The 1,425-nt window shown below is 48.8% G+C and overlaps 1 protein-coding gene across 8 annotated transcripts in view; it reads right to left on the bottom strand.

Moving 5' to 3' along the window:
- The window catches only part of EPS15L1 (epidermal growth factor receptor pathway substrate 15 like 1), a gene marked incomplete at its 5' end in the record, with an annotated part of 101,740 nt that extends 100,581 nt beyond the window's left edge, over positions 1-1,159 (bottom strand). For all 8 annotated transcript variants that reach the window (XM_027771316.1, XM_014587336.2, XM_027771315.1 and 5 more), the window contains 2 exon segments: positions 292-381; positions 1,118-1,159. In XM_027771316.1, coding sequence (XP_027627117.1) covers positions 292-381; positions 1,118-1,159 — 132 coding nt within the window.
- Positions 1,160-1,425: the final 266 nt, after the last annotated feature.

Genomic DNA, 1,425 nt, shown 5'->3' with positions numbered 1-1,425 from the left:
CACACGGGCCCTATAGCAAAAACCTCCCCCCCAAAAAATAAAATAAAATAAATAAATAAAGTTTACTAAAATAATTCTTTAAAAATAATTTTAAAAATAAATAAATCCACAAGCTATCAAGACCCCCTGAGCACCCAGGTCTCTGTTCTACTCCCCAGTAATGGTGGGGGCTGCTACCTAGGAGATTGGGTCTATCAGGTGCAGCCTTGGGGGTGCCGTGCAGGGTCTGCCCCTGCAGGGGGAGCTGTGAGGGCGGCTGCGGAAGAGAAATCAAGATGCGTCTTGACGTACCTTCCCAAGGATAATGTCTGAGAGGCCGGATTTCTTCAGGAAAAGTGCAGCTTCACTCGCCCCAACTCGCCCCGTGTACGCTGGGTCTACCTGAAACGGGAGAAGCCATCGATCGCTGAGACAGCTTTTTAGCAACTGGAGCAGAAGAGAAAACGGCAGCCCTCCCACTGACGGTGGCTGGTCATTCAGGCACTGGGGAAAAGGACAAAAGGCCTCTTTGTCTGGGCCTCAATTCAGCATTTTCTTTCTGGTTCAATCACTCTCTAGTTCCAGCTAAAAAGACGGTTGAGCCAGCAGGTGGAGTGGAGGTTAAAGCACTGGATCCCACATGGCCAACACTATGGTTTGAATCCTGGATCCAGTGGTTTGAAAAACACGCAAGAGAGATCAGCAGTTAGCGTAATGGCTATGTTGCTGGACTCCCATGTAGTCGAATGCGGTTCAAGTCTTGGACCTGGTGGCTTAAACTCACGCTGGGCACGTGTGCATGCGTGCCCAAGATCTCAAGAGGAGAATGGAGGAGAAGGGATTGCGGCGTGGCCATCCCCCCTGGGGGGTGATTTCTCGCTTTCTGTCTCTCTCTGTCTTTCTGGCAAGCGCACGTGCACTGTAGCAAAAACCTGTCAAAAAAAAAAAAAGCACGCAAGATGCGTGTGCATGCGTGCCCAAAATCCCAAGAAGAGACTGGAGGAACAGGGACTGGGGAGTGGTCAGCCCCTGGGGAGTGTCTTCTCATTTCTCAGCCCCTCTCCCGTGTCTTCAGAGGGTACAAATGCCCTTTAGCAAAACCACACACCAAACAAACAAACAAACGGGTTAAACTTACCTGTTTGTAATAAGATTCATACAGTGGATTTCCAGTGGGAATCTGTAAAAAAATAAAAAAAAGAACACAACAGAAATTGGTCAAAAGTGGACATATTCCTATATGGGGAAAAAAAGTGTCACCTCATCCCTGGAGGGAAAAACGCAGTGCTGCCTAAATTTTGTCAGGATAGGTTAAGCGTCCCTAATCTGAACATCCAAAATCAGAAATATTCTCAAATCCGGGGCTGACTGGTGGCATGGTGGTTAAGGCGCTGGACTCCCACACGGCCGACCATGGTTAGAGTCCCGGGCCTGGTGGCTTGCTTT

This window comes from Tupaia chinensis, unplaced genomic scaffold (assembly GCF_000334495.1).
Source record: "Tupaia chinensis unplaced genomic scaffold, TupChi_1.0 Scaffold000201_2, whole genome shotgun sequence".
Classification (NCBI taxonomy): Eukaryota; Metazoa; Chordata; class Mammalia; order Scandentia; family Tupaiidae; genus Tupaia; species Tupaia belangeri.
This window is presented reverse-complemented; position numbering and strand designations above follow the sequence as displayed.